Here is an 18,568-nt window from a genome sequence, read left to right as displayed (position 1 = left end):
TTGGGAGCACAATGAACAACGGAAATCCACAAAATCTTTTAACTGGGATCCCTCCTCTCCCACCACAATTATCAAATCCAAATTTCGCGCAAACTTTAACACACGAAGAAAATGAAATCAACCATTCTGAATCAAAAATACAAATACATTCAAGAAGACACAAAAGATCTCAATCATCCGCAAATGCTGCGTTAATACAGCAAAAAGATGTAGGATCTTTTATTTCTAGCGATCTTGTTCCTGAACAAAATCAACCATTAGTCAATTTTAACGCCATGAAAGCGACCAGAAGAGTGAGAACAGTATCAAATTACAAGGATAACCCAGATACAGCAAATAAACGAATTGTTCGTCCTGTTCATATGAGTCGAAAAAATTCTCGATCAAATGTATCTGAAAACCTACTAAAAAAACTTCCAACCAAGCACAGGCGTCATCGGCGAGAACGTAAAAGAGATTCTATTAATGATTTAGCAGAAATCATACAAAAGCGCTCTCTTCGTGATAAATCCAAATTTCTTGTACCTGAACTTATTCCAAGTATTCCACCCCCAAGCATATGTCACGATTCAGAATATTTAACAGATAACTATCGAGTTGAAGTTGAATTTGAATCTGACTCAGATGATTCATTTATTACTTTTCCAAAAAACAACCAAATAGAACCTTTCCTTGATGATGATAACCCCATTGATGATTTTACAGACTTAGTCCCACCAAAAGGGCTCTATAAGAAGCCGTTTGATGATTCGAACAGACTTCAGTTAAATTCGAAATTGATTGACTTTTTATCGTCACGTCCAAAGAAGAGAAAGAAGTCAAATGGAAGTGACATCGAACCAAAAGATAAATCTTCTAAACATTCAGCCAACCTTACAGAAAATAAGCCCAGGATTCTACAACCATTATCAAGACATACAAACAGACGATTAAATCCTAAAATATTGTTCAATGATTTCACTTCAAGCGATATGGATGTACTTACGAAGCCATATACAGTTGTTTATGAAGATGTTTACAATTCAATTGATCTTAATACATATAAATCTACAAATTCTACTATTCAAGTCAAAAGCCCATGGTTTAAATTCTTTTCAGACAGCACCGACTCCAAAGATTCTTTACCTGAAAGTTATGTTCCTTATTTGTCATATCAAGATCTTCTCAACCAAACTGTTATTCTTGATCTTTCTCCATCAGAAGCTGTCGAGAACATTTCCGAGAGTATCTTTACTATGTCACACTCTGTTTCCAGCATTGATTCAACAAAACGTAATTATAATATCAAAATTGGACCAAATACATCACGTATTCCTCTCTCAATTGGTTTCTACCAATACCATCCGAGCCAAATTAACATTCTTGGCTCATCACAATCCGAACTTTCGAAGTTTCAATTTATTTCTAATTTATTATATCCGCTTGATCATAACAATACTGACTTTGACTTTATTCTACGTGCTTCATCACTTGAACAAGCACCTAACATCCATGAAAAACTAAATTTACTTTTTGAAATTGGTGCCAAGTCACAACTTATCGAAGAAATCTTTCCATTTAGCATGATACCAATTGAAGACATACCAATATTTTGCGGTAATTTACATGTTAAAGGTCGGAAGGTACCATTTACAAGTTCACATTTATTAGCCTCTGGGATATTAAACACAGGTGATAAACAACTTCAATTATCTACGAAAACACTTGCTGCAAGTATCGATTCTACATCATTTAAAGTTTACAATGGTGAACAAACGCCATCAATCTTCACGACCGATAGCGACATTTTCACTAGTTTATGGGTTTCACTTATCAATGACATTTCACAGAACAAAAGTGTCAGCTTACTTAGTCTTTATATATTTATATTATCTTCACATTCACCTACGCTCACTGAAAATGGGCAAATCATCGAAGCAATAATTTCTCCTTTTCCTATCTTACCTATCATTTTATTAAATCATTTCGAAATTGGATTTAAATATCCTAAAATGATATTTAACATTATGGCATCCAAGAAACGAATTGATTTCTTCATGAGAACGATTATAAATGCTGAGATTTCATTAGTGCCTTTCTCTAAACTATTTAAGGAAAGAACAAGATACACTACAGCTTTAATGATAATGTTTATCTCTATAGCTGAGGATTGGCTGCAGACGTTAATTACAAACATAATTTTGAATGAGGTCGATAACGGAATTGACTTGTTGACCGTTATCTTCTCAATGTTCTCAATTATTGACAACAAAAGTTTCTACTTTTTGAGATGTTTAATTTTGATGTTGGCGGTTAACTGCGGTAACCGTCATCCATTAATTCCATTTTTTAGGTTTTTAAAGATTACATTAAGACCATTCTTCGATATGACTTTTGGTAGCACAAAGAAAACTCATGAAAAGGCATTCGACGATTTAGAATGGGTAATTTGTGAACCAAAATATGCTCAAACGAGAACTGTAATGGAATTAGCTCCATTCACAAGGAAAATAATACAAAGCGTACCAAAAATAGATGCAGCTGATGAGGATATAACGACTGATGCTGAAGAATTGAGAAAATTCATGGTGAAGAATGTCCAATATATGCTTGAGAATTTGAATGAGGCACGTGAAATGGATGTGACAAAGCATCCAGTGATATTCTCCTACTATCAAAACATGAAATTCGTGCTGATGGATTTGTTAAAATGACAAAATTTAATTGTTAATAAAAAAATTGCGATAAACCGTTTTTAAACCGTCGTGTTGAATGGGAAACGATCATATTGCATTCAAATGATATTCGTTTAAAAAATATCAAAAAAGAGTTAAAAACTCGAGAATTTGCTGTTATAACATGTTAGGAAATTTGAAAAAATAGTTTTATATATTTAAATTTATCAATAATAACAAATAAAAAATATTAATGATGTCTCCGATAAGATGAAATAGGTCGTGCTGAAGAGCACTTCCGAGGTGGGCTACGTCGGTCAATGGAAATGGCTTCTTTTAATTTTTGATATTTATGTTGAACTAATTCATACTGATTTTTGTAATATTGAACAAGATCAAATTCTTGTTTGGCCCTTATTTCTTGTGAAGTAGATGCACGTGGTTGTGATCCTTTAATGTTTTGAATTTTTTTCTTTAATTCTGAAATTTGTTTATCCTTTGCTTCAAGTAATTTATCTTTTTTCGCATTTGCAATATTTAATGCTTCTATTTGCTCTTTGATTTTTTCTATTTCTTTTTCATCTTCTAAATTTATTATATCAATATCATCTGATTGATTTTCTGATGAATTCAAATTTAAAAAATTTACTGACTGAAATAATACGGAGTCATTATTCTCAAGTTCTTCAATCATTTTATCAAATGATTTTGGTGTTGGTGCTCTTTGTAATTGATCATTTTCTTCCCTCCACATTTGTTGTGATTAAACGTTCTTCTGAAATTTTCATTTCACATTTCAGTAAGGTTTTGGATTTTGGGGAAAACAAATCCAATTTCTTATCATCATATTCACTATTATCGACTCGAGGTCTTTACAAGAGTGCAGAATGGGTTCTTGAATTTATTCTTTTTGAAAGTGATGATTTTTTATTGGAATCCCAACCAATAAATCCTAATTTATCACTCGCACAAAATTTTTTTCAGCTACATGAATATAAAAAAGCCATACAGATATTAATTAATAGTGATGACCAAGATTCCCTTGGATTAAAATTTCTTTCTGAATTTTATGATATTAAAAATTCAAATGAAAATGATAAAGAAAATACTAAAATGTTTATGGGAATTATTCCGATTCAGCCAACACAAAAAAACGATATTTATGAACCAATAATTCTTGAAATTCAATCCCTTTTACCTAATCTTGATCCATTAAACTTATATATATATTCTTTTATATTACTTCATTCAGGCGATAAAATGGAATCGCTTAAATACTTAGTTCAATCATTAACAGAATTTCCATTGAATCGAGAAGCTTGGATCCTTTTAAGAACAATTTTAGTTCAATGTGACGAGTCAGTTATAGCGCCCACAGTTTCAAGTCTTCCAGACCATTGGACAACTATTCTTTTTCGCATTGAATTATATTCAGAATTACAACAAACTGAAGCATCACTTCAGCTTATTCAAACATTAAACATTCCACGTACTCCGAGTGTCATATCTATTGAAGCCACTGCTTATTATCATCATCGTGACTTTGATTATTCCCAACTTTTATTTGATGAACTTATCAAAAAAGATCCTTTCCATGTAGAAACTCTTGATTATTATTCCAATCTCTTATTTGTCAAAGGGGATATATCTGGTCTAGCTTCTCTTGTTCAAACTCTCCATAAAATCGACAAGTTTTCTCCTGAGTCATTGATTGCGACCGGTAACTTCCTATCGATTAACGGTCAACACCAAGATGCCATCAAACAATTTTCAATGGTTCTCAAATTCAATCCACTTTTTCACTCTGTATGGACGCTTATCGGCCAGGAGTTTATTGAGCTTGGGAATTGTTCTGGTGCAATTGCATCCTATACTAAAGCATTAGAATTAAATCCTCGAGATTTTAGAGCGCTTTATGGAATGGGTCGTGCATATGAAATGTCTAATATGCTTTATTTGAGTATTCAATATCATCGGAAATCAATTACAATTAATCCTTTTGATTCAAGAATTTGGATGGCGCTTGGAGAATGTTATGAGAAACTGAACGAAAAAGAAAATGCAATCAGATGTTATCAACGTGCAGTTTGTAACGTCGATAACGAAGGCGAAGCGATTTTTAAGCTTGCTAAGATGTATAAGGAAGTATCCGATATTGATAAAGCTGCGTTTTGCTACGAAAGTTTCATTGAGAATTTCGTTAGTAACGAAGAAGAAGTTATGAAAGAGAATAATCCCAAAAAAGACGAAGCAAAAGAAGCAATAACATTCTTGGCACAGTATTATATGAGCAAAAGGAAAGTGGAAAAGGCGCAGTTTTATGCGGAAAAGTTATTGTTTGATGAGGAAAGCGTGGCGGAAGGAAATGCCTTAATGAAAGATATAAAAAATGTTGGTAAATAAAATATACATAAATGAGTTTTGCTTTTTGTTTGTTAAATAGTAAAATGATTTCCTTGAAATGTTAATTTTTAAATTATGATTAGTAATAAATATGGAAACCAAAATACTTTTGAAGTCCTTCGTAAAGAGTCTTTCAATGCTGTATCTCTCAGTGTAAATATGTTCTGATATATTTTTTTTCTTATTGAATCAAAGTTTTCAGGAAAACTTATTTGACGAAAAAAGTGACTATTTCATCAAATGGCAGAAGAAAATTCAAGCATTAAAGAATTGGAGAAACTTCAACTTCTTGAACAAATAATTTTTGGTTTGAAAAAAGGAAAGATTACACAATCAGCAAAATTAATTACTGATATGATTGATTTAAATAATCCATATTCTTTCAACCTTATGATTACAAAAATGCTTTGGGATTCAATTAATAGTCGATTATATAACATTGATACAAGTTTCGATTTTATAAAAATTATTGAATCATTTGAAGAGAAAATTAATTGTAAATACAAATTAGTGGATGTTCTCGTACGATACCTTAATAGCTCCGATTCCAATTTAAATAATATTCTTTTATCAAATATGATAGAACAAAATATTATTGAAATAAAATGCATAAAAAATCGAAAAAATATATATTTTATTCAATATATGACAAACAAAGAAATTAATGAATTTAATAATGCACAATTAAAAAGTATATTTAGAGAAAATATTGAAGAACTTTCAAAGAATGATTGGGCACTTCATAAGAAGTTAATTAAAGAAGGAAATAATCCAAATGAAATTGCAAAAACAATGCGAAATGATGAAATCGAAAAACTTCAAGAAATATCATCACAAAATGATTTCAATTTTAATAAATATATTGAACCATCAATTTATGAAAGATGTGATTTTATAAATGAAGATAATGTTTCATTAATTGATTATGCAGCTTTTTTCGGATCAGTTAAATGTTTTAAATATTTACTTATGAATGGTGCAAATGTAGAAAACACAGGCAATTATGCAATTGCAGGTGGAAATGAAGAAATAATTCATTTATGTGAACAAAATCATTCTTCATTTAAATATGCATATGAAATCGCAATTATGTTTCATCGAAATGATATCTTTAAATATCTTTATGAAAACAATATTGTTGAAAATAATAATTTGGAAGAATTAGGAAAGAAATGCATAAAATTTTGTAATTATGAAATTTTAACATTTTTGCAAAAAGAAGGAATAAAAATCAATGAAATTATACATAAATCAGCAAAATATGGAAATTTATATCTTGTTAAATATTTTCTTAAAATCTATCAATATCCAAATGAAATTTTAATCTTTTCCTCGGCATCAGGAAATATTGAGCTCGTTAAATATATATTAAAACAAAAAGGAATTGATATCAATGCTAGAGATTGTTTGTTTTAATTTATGTTTATTTTGTTGATTTATAGTTTCAAAATAATATTTAGAAATTATTAAAATTATTTAAAACAGCACTTATGTATGCATCTGAAAAAGGTTATACAGAAATAGTTAAATTACTAATTGAACAAAAAGGAATTGATATAAATGCTAAAGATATTATTTATTTAAATAATTTTATGTCATCAAAATAATATTTGGAAAATCAATTTATTTGAAACAGCACTTATGATTGCATCCAAAAATGGTCACACTGAAATAGTTAAATTACTTCTTGAACAAGAAGGAATTGATGTTAATGAAAAAGTTATTTTTTGTTTTATTTTTGGTTTATTTTAATAATTTTATATTTCAAAATAATATTTGGAAATTATTCAAATAATTTGAATCACCACTTATGAACGCATCTTATTATGGTCACGCTGAAATAGTTAAATTGCTTCTTGATCATAAGGGAATTGATATCAATACAAAAGCTATTTATATGTTTTAATTAGAATTTATTTTAATAATTTTTTATTTCAAAATAATATTTGGAAATTATTTAGTTTATTTAAAACAGCACTTATGTATGCATCTGAAAAAGGATATACAGAAATAGTTCAATTACTTCTTGAACAAGAAGGAATTGATATTAATGCTAAAAATATTTATTTGTTTTATTTAAAATTTATTTTAATAATTTTATATATAAAAACAATATTTGGAAATTATTTAAATTATTTGAAACAGCACTTATGTATGCATCTGAAAAAGGTCATACAGAAATAGTTAAATTACTTCTTGAAAAAGAAGGAATTAATGTAAATGCAGGAGATATCTCTTTATTTTATTTGATACTTATTTTAAAAATTTGATATTTCAAAATAATATTTGGAATTTATATAAATTATTTCAAACAGCACTTATATATGCAACTAATAAAGGTTATATAGAAATCGTTAAATTACTTCTTGAACAAGAAGGAATTGATATTAATGCTAAAGATAAAATTTATTTTAATCATTTTGGATAACAAAATAATTTTTGGAAATTATTTAAATTATTTCAAACAGCGCTTATTTTGGCATCTAAAGAAAGTTTTACGGAAATAGTTAAATTCCTTCTTGAACAAGAAGGAATTGATATTAATGCTAAAAATATTTGTTTGTTTTATTTGAAATTTATTTTAATAATTTGATATTTCACAAATAATAAAGGCAACTTTTTAAGACGATGAACTTTGGTGTAATTCTCATCGACACTTTTTGAAATGAAAAAATTAAAAAAAGTAATTTCGCTCACAATTTTCAATATTGTTTTTAAGTTTTTTTTTATGAATCATATTTAAAATGTCATTGATGGAGCAATTACTTGCTGAAGCTGATACAATATCAGCCGCAAATGTTTCAGCAGGAACGAAAAGTACATTTGATAGGCTGATTTCTGCTTATGCCAAAGTGATGATAAATCTAATACACGAAGAACCATTTCCTATTACTCATGACAAAATGGTTGCATTCATTATATTTAAAAAGAATCAGAATATGAAATGTTGTACGTTACTAGCTTACATTAATAGTTTTACACATTATTTTCAGTAGACATGAGCAGAGCTGGTATGGAAATTTCAGAGGCACTTTCTTATAAACAATAAAATTTTTGCAATTTTAAATCGAATTGAAAATTGTGAACGAAATTATTTTTTTTAATTTTTTCATTTCAAAAAGTGGCTTGATGAGAATTCAAAATAATATTTGGTAATGGGTTAATTCAGATGTCCCTCGGGGACAGTCCCCGGGTGTTCAATTTTTTAACAGTCATTGTGAAAATTTATGGGTTTCAGCAGTGGATTTTTTTTCGAAGTTGGAGAAAACCGAATAAATTGAGTTTATCGGTAATACAAAAAGTTAAAAAGACGATTAAATTGCTTTTAAAAAAACACACTGATACCCTACCCATGAGGTTGAACAAAAGACACTTCCAATGTTTAATTTATTAAAAAATCGTCTAAAAATGTTTATTAGCACCAACCAATGGTCACTGTCCCCGGGGGACATCTGAATTAACCCATTTCCAAATAATATTTGGAAATTGTTTAAATTATGTAAAACAGCACTTATGGATGCATCTTCAAATGGTTATACAGAAATAGTTAAATTACTTCTTGAACAAGAAAGAATTGATATAAATGCTAAAAATAAAATTTATTTTAATCATTTTGGATAACAAAATAATTTTTGGAATTAATATAATTTGTTTTCCACAGCTCTTATTTATGCATCTCGGAATGGTTACAGTTTTATTGCTAAAAAACTTCTTATGCATAAAGGAATTGATATTAATGCTAAAGACATTAGATTTTATCTATTATCATCTATTTTAATTATTTGGCATCCATTAAAAATATTTGGAATTTTTTCATATTATTATCTACATCTTTAATATGGTCATCTACTAATGGTTACATTGAAGTAGTTAAATTACTTCTTACACAAGAAAGAATTGATATTAATGATAAAGATATTTATTTATTTTATTTTATTTTTCTTTTAATAATTTAATATTTCAAGATGATATTTGGAAATTATTTAAATTATTTAAAACAGCACTTATGCATGCATCTGAAAATGGTCATACAGAAATCGTTAAATTACTTCTTGAACAAAAAGGAATTGATATTAATATCAATTTTTTAAATTAAGATGAACGATATGTATCCTCCGTCATTGATATTTCAGATTTAATTTTATTTATTCTGGTTAAATCATTATAACAATATTCTAAACAGCATCTTGTAAAATAGTTCATGTTTGGAAATGTAATATTGATTTTAAATGAAGTAGACTGCAGTGAAAAATTTGTAGACCGACAACAAAATTTTAGATAAATCATAAATCTTTACATAGTTTGTTAGCAAATCAAAATTTTAACATATGTTCAGTTCCAAAAATATGAATTAATTTAAATATTTAAAGAAAACCGAGAAAAATTTTTTTTTTCGTGTTAACGTTCTCCATAGTGAAGTGAGTAAAAATCGGAATATCGCAAAAATTAAATGAAAAGAAATTCATTAAATATGTATTACTGAATATGTTCTCTATGAATAATGCTACAATATAGGCGTGGATTATAATAAGGTGTCGGTCTACAGGTTTTTCACTGCAGTGCCAATTTGATCGCAAAAATTTCGAATTCAAGAATTTACATTATTTTTACTTAAAGACTTAATCTGATTCATTTTCGTCATCGAAGACAAAAGGGTGATCTGTGCTAATTTTCTTTTCTGTTTCTCTTTGAAGTTGACTAAATGACACAGTTGCGCCACATTCCAGCGCCCTTACCACCGGCACTGGCACGTGGAACTTCTCTGGCATTTCGATTTGCTCATTATTATCGCTATCGTTGCGAGGTGTCAGATCCAAATTATTCGGAACAAACCTTTTCATCCTCTGGTCAAAGTGGAACACTTGCAATTCCCATTGGATGTTATTCTCGTCGAAGAATTCCCTTTCTTTTCTTTGCTTTTCTTCAATCGCTAATTTATGTATTGTCGCATTAGCAGAATCTTTTTCCTTGATATAATGCGATACGCATTGCCATATGTATTGTGACTCAAATTCACATTGTTCTTCAATGGGAGGTGAAACAATACGTAATGGAACAATGCGTCGAACATCAAATGGTACCATAATTTTGCCATTCCGCTTGTCAACACATTTCATATAGGCTGTCCAGCGACCTTTAAAGGTTATAGCTGGATGAATTCGTGTGCTCCAAATTTGACCTTTGAACTGATTGTATCGTTTACGGAAAAGTGGCTTCATAAGGAAATCAATTACACCATTGATATCAGTCTTCTTACATGAAACACGAACTTGCCCACAGATTTCCATTCGCATTTTACCAAATAAGATTCCACGGCCATACATATTGGGGAAATTAAATTCATATGTCTCGCCGAGACTTGGAATTTCGAGATTAACACGGGTGTTCTCATGGTCCATAAGAGCTGCTATGGAGTTGTAGAGGAATTTGGAACGCATTTCAGTATGACCCCATATAACAACTCCACCAACAGGATCACGGTAATGAAAAGCAGAAATGGGAGGATGATGTGATACTTGCTCAGCCATATATTGGCCAATTATTTTATCATTATTATCAACCAGGACTGAACGATACACTTCACCAATAACAGAGTTATATGGCTTAGTAGGCCGGAGAGAGCCGAGATGGAATCCTGCAACAATCCAAGTGCAAAGATGAAGACAACGATAGTATGGATCAGGTTCATCTTTGATCTTCCTTAGAATATCAGCATGTGCCATCCAATCTGTAAAACGTTCCAGTGTGGAACGTGGCTCAAGAATGAAAGTAGGAAGTGTGATTTGGGATAAACTCATACCAATATGAAGTTGTTTTAGTAGGAATTTGACAACACTACCTTCAGATGGAGGAATGTCTTCGCAGAAGTCTTGGTCATCAATATTTTCGAAATCATATTCTTCTTCTTGTGTTTTGTCTTCATTTTCCATTTTGCGTAACTTTGAGTGTTTTACACAGAATGTTTTGAAATTTAAATTGAATTGAAAACACTCATTCGATAGAAAAATTCAATGAATAACCTATCCTCATGTTTTTGATTGAAAACGTTACCAAAAAAGTGATATATCAAGCGAAATAAAATGAATAAAATAATCGTTTCCTTGAATAATTATTGTGTCTCTTTGGTCAAAAATTAATGGCGTGATGTCATAGATTTATAAATGAAATCGAAATATCATAATTTTGCGGATGATTCAGAAGAAGTTCCAAAATACCAAAGTGAAGTGTCAAGTTTTAGGCAAAATTGAATAAAAAACGATGATTAACCTTTCAAATAAATTATATCGTTCGGAAATGTTATCTGGTGAATAAAATTGTTTTGTATACTTTATTTCGAGTGAAATAATTCACAGTGTATGTCATTTGAGATTAAAAAGTTTTGGAAGAAGTTTTCCCAGCAAAATATATTGCCAACATAGTATTAAATGATGAACAAAAACTTTTGTTTACACTGTTTATTACATTTGAAGGCAAGCAACCCAAAAATAATTTAGTTAATTTGAATGCTCATTCTTCACTTATAATTAAAAGCATTCGCCAAAAAGGCAACGAGCTAAAGTTCTTGCACGACAAGTTGACAGAGAAGTTACATATTTTTTGTCAAGACTTTTTACTGACACATTTGGTCATTGTTTACGAAATTTCCATAAATGATGAATCCACTGGTATATCAACTTATCCTAACAACATTATAGCAACACGCTTTTTTCCATCTTTTTTGAATATGTTTATTCCATCCCTTGAAACCAATAACATTGTTTCATTTAAATTATCAATTGCTGTTCCGAATGAAAGCCAGTATGTTGTTTCTTCTTCATCTCCACCAAATATTCAACCAATTTTAAAGAAATATAATTTTGTTTTTCCACCCACAACAATTCGTTCATATTTTTTGGGCTTTGCAATTGGATACTTTAATGTCATAGATCTTATCACTCAAAATGGTACAACAATTGAAGTTTATCTCTCTGCTGATACATCGTTTGATGAAACAAATTTTGTAATCGGCGCTGTCACTTTTTATGACGCATTTTTTGAATCAAAAATTCAAGTTCATCAAATTGTTTTAATTCCAGGATATCCTCAAAGTGGAAATGCCACAACTGGAGTTCTTTTCCTTGATCAAGATCTTTTTGTTGATTTTACTCAGGAAAACAAAAAATATGTTCTTAAGCAAATTGCGATGTACATGATTTTGACTATAAATAATTCTAACGCATATTGGTATTTAGAAGGAATAGCAGATTTTGTTTCTACTATTTACTTTAAGCAACTATTTCCAGAAGTTGCTGATCCATTTTTTGAAAAATTTCTTTTTGTAATTCAGAACGATACGCTTTTCAATGGTTTATTGCTTAACGATAGCTCCTTGATTGAACTTGATGAAGATAATGAAATCCCTGAGTTATCAATAAAGAAATCAACATGTTTAGTGAAAATGATTCATGACTTAATAGGCGAAGGCGATTTCAAAAAGGGAATTTTAGAATTTCTTTCAGATCAAAAATCATTTGAAGAATCCTTTGATGCCTCAACCAACAAATTTATTGACTCCTGGGCATCACAACCAGGTTACCCTCTTCTTGTGCTTGACAATGAATGTGTTCTCCATCAGATGAGATTCTCTACATCCAGCACATTTTCTCAGCAAAAATGGGCAATTCCTCTTGAAATATGGAAATACTCAAGTGGAAATGTGTCTAAAGAAAGAATTTTAATGGAAACAGAATCGATTGAAATTGATTGTCAAAATTGTGATTGTGTTATAATCAACCCAAAATGTAAAATTTTGTGCCGAGTTTTATACCAGAGTCGATGGCTGAGTCCAATTATGGATCATTGGGAAGATTTAGAAGTTGAAGATAAAATCATGATGAAAATGAATTTGACAAATTATGCCCAAATGGGAATAATACAAAAGGCAGTGTTAAATAACCAGAAACTGAACGAAATTGATATACCGAAAAAGTTCCAAAGAATATATCCTTTGATCAGAGGAAGTAAATCACCAATTTTAAGATTCGCTGAATTTTAAGGAAGCATTGAATTTGATTTTAATTAGAAGACATACAATATAAAGCTTTATTTAGATTGTTTTTAATAAAAAAGATTGTTATAATTACACTCACAAATTTTTTTCTAACTCTTTGTTTGTTGATATAAATTCTCCTTGATCAAGGAGACACTGTTTTGAAAGGAAATTTTCTTGAGATGAATAAAGTAATCGGCAAGGCGGGAAATAAAGAAAACAAAAATTTTCAATAAGATTTGATCTGCTATTGATTGTGGATTTGTGAAGTCTCCGACCAAATATAATTCAATTATAAACTTTTTCAGAAAGAGCGATTTTGGCGGGTGATGGAGTCACCAGAAACATATGGAAGAAAAAGGAGTCAACACTTCCAACGAAAATATGCTGGATAAAGCAACACAATTCAATGGGGAAATAAATTATCTTGATGCAACATCGTCCACAACAATTAACATAGGCAATGCCATTGCTGAAACAATATCATTTAATATTAAAGAATCACTTGTAATAGCTGAAGCTATCATCGATAGTTCACTTCTTCCTCACCTCACTGAATTAAAAACACCACCTAACAAAATCGAAACCACTTCTCAATCTCGTGCAATTCTTAATTGGTATGGTGGTGATGCTCTTTATGCTGTTGAAAACCTCTGGGAACAAATTCAACAAAAACAAGGCATTACTGCCACATTTGCTCAAAAATATGGAAAAGCGGTTTCCATTCTTCGACAATCTTATTCATCTCTTAAAGTACAAAGAACATTACCAAATGCTGTGCTTCCAGCCAAAGCTCATCCACTGGACTCTGGATTTGATGTAACAATAATCCGAGTTGTAAACCCAAACTTTGGGCCTGGAGTAGTATTGTTTGGAACAGGGTTAAAAGTTCGACCACCTGATGGTTTTTATATTGATCTTGTAGCAAGATCGAGTACAGCAAAAATGGGATGGGCGCTTGCAAACAGTGTTGGTATAATTGACGCGCAATATAGAGGAGAGCTGTGTGTTCCAATGTTCAAAATATCAAAAGAAGCTGATGAAATGCAATTACCAGCAAGAGTGGCACAGATGATTGTGAGACCACTAGCTGTTACTGATGTTGAGGAAGTAAATGAAATTGGCGATACATCGCGAGGAATTAATGGATTTGGTTCTTCTGGTAATTTACCACTCAACTTAAACCCAGCAAAACAAAATTCATTTCCAATATTTGTGAGGACTTTAAATGGTAAAGTAATTGAATTTGAAGTGAGCTCAAATGAAACAATTCAAGAATTAAAAAATAAAATTCAATATAAAATAGGAGATCATGGCCCAAAAAAACTTGTTTTTAATGCAAAAGTGTTAAGGGATGATCAAACAATTGGTGAATGTGAAATTGTTTCTGGTTCTAAAATATTTATGGTACTCCAGCTTAAAAATGGATAATTTACAAATTTAAAATTAAGTAAAATATTGTTTTTGCTTTGGAAATATTTTCACGATGATGAGTTTGCATTGGACAAAGGATTTGTGTAAAAAAGAAATAAATGTGGTTTCGAAGATAAATCACAAAATCTTATCCAAATATTTGATATATTCCATAATACAATTAAAAAAAGTAAATAAAAGCCACAATTTTTTAATAATTTTTTGATTAAACAAAATTTATTGTTGGACAGAAGAAACAAATAAGTTTGATCTTCAAATAAGATCATTAAATTGGATTATACAATATATATTCATCAATATCAAACATAATAAAAATAAAAATATTTTTGAGTACTAACATCTTATATTTTGAAAATACCAAAAGATTTCTCAACTTATTCACATAAAATAAATATTTAATTAAAATCATTGTTGTAATTACTTCGTTTGTAATACATTTAAGTAAAACAATACAATCAAAATGAATTCAATAAAATTAATTTTATTCACATCCTCTGTTTACCTTCTTAAATAATTATTCTTATTATTTCTTGACTTTGATATTATAGCAAATTTCGAGACTTGTATCTAACTAACTCACTTTTTCAATCAATAAGGGGCACCCCGTAGCCAATGTTGTAATCTGAAGAAATCTAAATCTTGAGCTTCATTTAGAGATTGAAATTTCGTGGGGTAAAGTCTCTAATTTATAATTTACCATTATTCAAGAGTATTTAAGAAAAATATATGCATATATTTGTTGATATCGAAATCATTTATTTACCACCTTTCTTGCCTTTGTTTTCAGCAGCTGCCTTCTTTTCAGCTGCAGCCTTTCTTTCAGCGGCTGCTCTTGCTTCTTCTTCCATGAAAGCATTTATGATCCTTTCTTTAACAACAGATGCACAATAAACACCACCATATGGACGGGATACTGTACGCTTGTGCTTAGGTAACCTAGCAAGCTTCTTTGTTGGTAAGTGCTTGATACCTGGAAGTGGTTTTCCGGTTTCACCGCATATCATGCCCTTCACGCGCTTTTTGATGTAATGTGCAACGAGCCTGTTTCCTGGTGTGCGAACTGGGACAACGCGATTGCGGAGCGTGTGGTATGGATTGCTACGACGAAGTGTGTAACGATTATCACCCATCTTTAAAAGGCACGGCCAAACCGTATAAACCGCTAAACAAGTCAGTGCAAGAAACAAATTGAATGCAAAGCAATCGTTCCATACCATTTTCCATTATTTATATGATCGTCCTCAATTCAAACTTGTTATGTAACATTGATTACAAACATTTTTTAGATTTATGTCGGTGTTATGATTAAATTATATATGCTATTTTATATGGGATGAATATTCTGTAAGTTATTAGTTCGAAGCGAATTTTTTTATTGGAGTCACTTCAATAAAACCAAAATGAATCGAAAAAATCTTTAACGGTTATTTCACTCGTTACTGAGAACGTTAATTTTGTGGGGTTTTGACATGTGATTTTGCAAAGAAAAAGTTTGATTTTTAATTGAATTTTTGATGTGCTTCCGTTGAAATTTCAGACGGAATTCACACGGGAGAAATGGAATCTCACACGGAACAAACGGAACACAGAAAATTAGAATTGAATTGCCTTGTTGTTGGCGAAAGTAATATTGGTAAAACAGGGCTCATACGTGCATTGCATAGTCAGCCAGGGCAAGATTTTGTTTTAGAATCTCTTCCAACAATTGGAATTGAATGTTCTTCCTCAACACACCAAATCAAGAACATTGAGTTAGTATTACATTTATGGGAACTACAAATGAAGGACATCGATTTTTTATGGAAAATTGATGACATTAATTTTGAATTTGTTTTCTTATGTTTTGCAGCAGAAAGATCACCAAGACTAAAGAAGTTGCAAGAATTTAAAAAGAAATTTGAAAAAACGAAATATGGCTCTGCACAATTTATCATTGTTGGATGTTGCTCTGATTTATTATCTTCGCTTAGTCCCACAGAGTTTGTTGATTACTTAAAGAATGCGCAGAAGTATGCGAACCAAATGAAGTCTTCGATTGTGTTTACATCATCAAAAGCGAAAGTTTTCATTAATGATTACAGGAAAATGATTTTCGATGCTTTTCTTTCTAAGAAATTATTCATTTTCGATATCAATTCTATGGTAAAGAATTTTGAAAGAAATACACAAGTTGAATTAGACGCATGAAGAAAGAATTTAATTAATAAAAATTTTGGTTTTAATTTTTAGATGTAAAACGGAAGTATGAATATAATGAAAATTAAATTATATTTTCTTTTAATGTTAATTTACGAATACGTATTTGATATTCCATTTGTCTTAAATGGAGGCTCAAGTAATAAGTGTACATAATTCATAATGAATGCATCCTAATGACCATATATCTGTTTTGAAATCATATGACCGAAAACTAACAAGTTCTGATGACATATAAGCATATGTTCTTGCAGCTGTTATACAATTTTGATGAAGAGTTTCTAGGATTTTTATATCATCAAGATCACCCACTTTGATTTTGTCTGATTTGGTAAGAAATGTATTTTGGGTTTTTAAGTCACGATGAATTATTTTTTTATGATGAAGATATTAAACGCCAAATGCCATTTGTTGAAAGTAGCGTATTATCTTATCTTTTGGAATGAATGTTTTTTCTTGTTTGAAGTGATTTATCATTTGAGATAAATCACCGCCTTCAGCAAATTCCATAACAAGAATAATATTTTTCGAGGTTTCAAAATATTCTTTTTAATTAATAATGTTTAAATGGGAAAAAGTTTTTAAAGTATCAAATAGTTTAAATAAATCATTTTTAATGTTTGTCCCATTTTTCATTGAATTAAAAATTAAAAAAATATCAATATCTTTATCTATTATAAATGATTTAAAAATGAAAAAAAATTATATTCTTACATATAAAAAATATAAAAGCTTTTTATAAAGGAAACCTTTATAGGACTGACTCTTTAATATCATTTCCATAAAGTACTAGTGATATGCAACCACCAGTGATCTCATATTGTTTGTAATCAAAATGTAATGTATTCTTGTTATCATCATATTTTTCACCACTATGCAAACAAAAATTTTTTAACTGAGCAAATGAATTAGACTTACCTTATATTGTTTATTTATAAGTAGATACAAATTTTTTTAAGTTAACTTATATTCATTTCTTTTCATAATATCAATTGGTGACAAAATTCATCCAAAGCTCATAAATCAGATGTTTTCATTGATGAAAAATTAACGTTCACCCTTTCTCAAAAAAAATGGAAATCAATCCAGCAAAACTTGGAGAAATTAGCAAAATGGCAGAAGCTTTTTATGGCAGCCAGGAACATTCAGAATTTTTAAATAAAAATATTGATAATTTTCAACAAAACTTAGATAATATTCATATTTGTTTTCAGATCATATCAACCCCAGAGTTACACGCCAATAAAAATTATCTCCTTGCTTTCGCATCAAACTCAGTTTTACAAATTACAAAAAATTTTGTTGGTTCATGGTCAACAGATTTTACTTTACATGTTTTTGAAACAGTATTTCATTTTTTAACTGATTTCTATGAAAAATATAAGGAGGTATGTCAACACTTCACGATTGATTGCTCAGGCGTAATTGCTCTAATTTTTGAAAAATTTATTCAGCTGAATCCTCCATCACCTTTGATTAATGAAATTCTTTCACGCATTTCAATTTTATTTAATCCAACAGAAAATGGACCATACTTAGAAAAAGGAATTAATATTTATCTTCAAATTCTATTGAGATTAGCAACGTCTAATTCTCCTGAAGTTAAGTTCATTTTTGGTGAAGCCTATTTACCAAAAATATTTGCTAGTGTTCAATGCGTATTAGAGCACGTTTTAAATACACCTGATAATTCATTATTAAAAGAAATAATGATGTTGTTCCAAAAGATATTTTCGTTTTCTTTAAGTACAGACAAAAGCATTGTTGAAGAAAGATTTCCTATTACTCCTAATTCGTTAAAAGAACCATATTCCAATTATCAATTAATTCAGCAATTGTTTAATATTTTTGC

The 18,568-nt window shown here is 29.8% G+C and overlaps 7 protein-coding genes across 7 annotated transcripts; 5 read left to right on the top strand and 2 right to left on the bottom strand.

Annotated features, from left to right (window-relative positions):
• Positions 1–11: 11 nt before the first annotated feature.
• Positions 12–2,693, top strand: GO595_007919 (uncharacterized protein; the record flags this gene model as incomplete). Its single annotated transcript, XM_067921436.1, has 1 exon — positions 12–2,693. One exon carries the CDS (start codon positions 12–14, stop codon positions 2,691–2,693), a length of 2,682 nt encoding a protein of 893 aa, XP_067771753.1.
• A 1,221-nt stretch (positions 2,694–3,914) lies between these two features.
• On the top strand, positions 3,915–5,057 carry GO595_007918 (Anaphase-promoting complex subunit 8; the record flags this gene model as incomplete). The annotated part of the gene is made up of 1 exon (XM_067921434.1): positions 3,915–5,057. The coding sequence occupies one exon, from the start codon at positions 3,915–3,917 to the stop codon at positions 5,055–5,057; it is 1,143 nt and encodes a 380-aa protein (XP_067771752.1).
• Positions 5,058–9,676: 4,619 nt separating this feature from the next.
• Positions 9,677–10,987, bottom strand: GO595_007917 (Oxysterol-binding protein; the record flags this gene model as incomplete). Its single annotated transcript, XM_067921433.1, has 1 exon — positions 9,677–10,987. The coding sequence occupies one exon, from the start codon at positions 10,985–10,987 to the stop codon at positions 9,677–9,679; it is 1,311 nt and encodes a 436-aa protein (XP_067771751.1).
• A 794-nt stretch (positions 10,988–11,781) lies between these two features.
• On the top strand, positions 11,782–13,092 carry GO595_007916 (puromycin-sensitive aminopeptidase; the record flags this gene model as incomplete). The annotated part of the gene is made up of 1 exon (XM_067921432.1): positions 11,782–13,092. One exon carries the CDS (start codon positions 11,782–11,784, stop codon positions 13,090–13,092), a length of 1,311 nt encoding a protein of 436 aa, XP_067771750.1.
• A 342-nt stretch (positions 13,093–13,434) lies between these two features.
• On the top strand, positions 13,435–14,517 carry GO595_007915 (dUTP pyrophosphatase; the record flags this gene model as incomplete). Its single annotated transcript, XM_067921431.1, has 1 exon — positions 13,435–14,517. The coding sequence occupies one exon, from the start codon at positions 13,435–13,437 to the stop codon at positions 14,515–14,517; it is 1,083 nt and encodes a 360-aa protein (XP_067771749.1).
• Positions 14,518–15,275: 758 nt separating this feature from the next.
• Positions 15,276–15,650, bottom strand: GO595_007914 (ribosomal protein L34e; the record flags this gene model as incomplete). The annotated part of the gene is made up of 1 exon (XM_067921430.1): positions 15,276–15,650. One exon carries the CDS (start codon positions 15,648–15,650, stop codon positions 15,276–15,278), a length of 375 nt encoding a protein of 124 aa, XP_067771748.1.
• A 427-nt stretch (positions 15,651–16,077) lies between these two features.
• GO595_007913 (small GTP-binding protein) lies at positions 16,078–16,707 on the top strand (the record flags this gene model as incomplete). Its single annotated transcript, XM_067921429.1, has 1 exon — positions 16,078–16,707. The coding sequence occupies one exon, from the start codon at positions 16,078–16,080 to the stop codon at positions 16,705–16,707; it is 630 nt and encodes a 209-aa protein (XP_067771747.1).
• Positions 16,708–18,568: the final 1,861 nt, after the last annotated feature.

This window comes from Histomonas meleagridis (genome assembly GCF_020186115.1).
Source record: "Histomonas meleagridis strain 2922-C6/04-10x chromosome Unknown contig_6, whole genome shotgun sequence".
Classification (NCBI taxonomy): Eukaryota; Parabasalia; order Tritrichomonadida; family Dientamoebidae; genus Histomonas; species Histomonas meleagridis.
Note: the sequence above shows the minus strand (reverse complement) of the source record. Positions and strands in the feature narration are given on the sequence as shown.